This window comes from Meleagris gallopavo, chromosome 9, assembly GCF_000146605.3.
Source record: "Meleagris gallopavo isolate NT-WF06-2002-E0010 breed Aviagen turkey brand Nicholas breeding stock chromosome 9, Turkey_5.1, whole genome shotgun sequence".
NCBI lineage: Eukaryota > Metazoa > Chordata > Aves > Galliformes > Phasianidae > Meleagris > Meleagris gallopavo.
In genome coordinates this window covers 4,105,462-4,106,230 of record NC_015019.2, presented here as the reverse complement: position 1 = coordinate 4,106,230, position 769 = coordinate 4,105,462, and the positions used below count along the sequence as shown (strand labels likewise).

The window sequence follows — 769 nt, the reverse complement described above, 5'->3', positions numbered from 1 at the left end:
GATGAGCCGGAGCCGCAGCCGCCGCGATGGCTCAGGAGAAAATGGAGCTGGACCTGGAGCTGCCGCCGGGGAGCGCCGCGGCCCCGAGCGACGGCGGCGGGCTGAGGAGATCCAACAGCGCCCCCCTCATCCACGGGCTCAGGTGAGCGCGGCCGGGCTGCGGGCTCACGGGGAAACGCGCTGTGCGAGCGCAGCGAAGCGCCGCTCCCGATGCGCTCCGGGGCTGTTCTCAGGGCGCTGCGACGGAGTGCTGCCCGGCTGAAGTAAAACACGCCTCAGCAAACTTGCTTTCTGTTTTTCTTTTCCCTACAGTGATAGCTCCCAGGTTTTTCAGCCTTACGTGTTGCGAACTCGCAGGAACAGCACGACAGTTACCAGCCGGCACAGCATGGTAAGGAATCCCAGGCACGCGCTGTTTACCCCTAGCGAGGAGGGGGTGGGATGGAGAACCGAAGCTGAACTCGATTTGTACTTGCACTAAGCGTCATGGCAAGCTTCCAGACTGAGAAGGAAACGATTTCTGAAGCTCTGAGTAGTTTCTGATTAAGTACAGTCTTAAAATTAATTCCAACGTGGGCTGGAGGAGTAAACTGCTATTGTAACTGGAAGTGTTTAATGGCTGTCTGATTTGTTATTCACAAGGAATTCACAGACCTTCATTCACCTGTTTGCTTTTGTTTTGTCTTTTTTTTTTTTTTTTTGTCAGGGGTCCACTTGTTCTTTTATGAACTGATCAGACAGTAGGGATTTGTATGAAGAAGTGTATTTT

At 53.7% G+C, this 769-nt stretch overlaps 1 protein-coding gene across 1 annotated transcript in view; it reads left to right on the top strand.

Moving 5' to 3' along the window:
* Positions 1-6: 6 nt before the first annotated feature.
* The window catches only part of FAM122B (family with sequence similarity 122B), a 10,172-nt gene continuing 9,409 nt past the window's right edge, over positions 7-769 (top strand). Inside the window, exons 1-2 of the mRNA XM_010715192.2 lie at positions 7-142; positions 313-391. Of these exons, the coding sequence (XP_010713494.1) occupies positions 27-142; positions 313-391 (195 nt within the window). The 5' untranslated portion in view covers positions 7-26. The remainder of the gene's footprint in view (positions 143-312; positions 392-769) is intronic.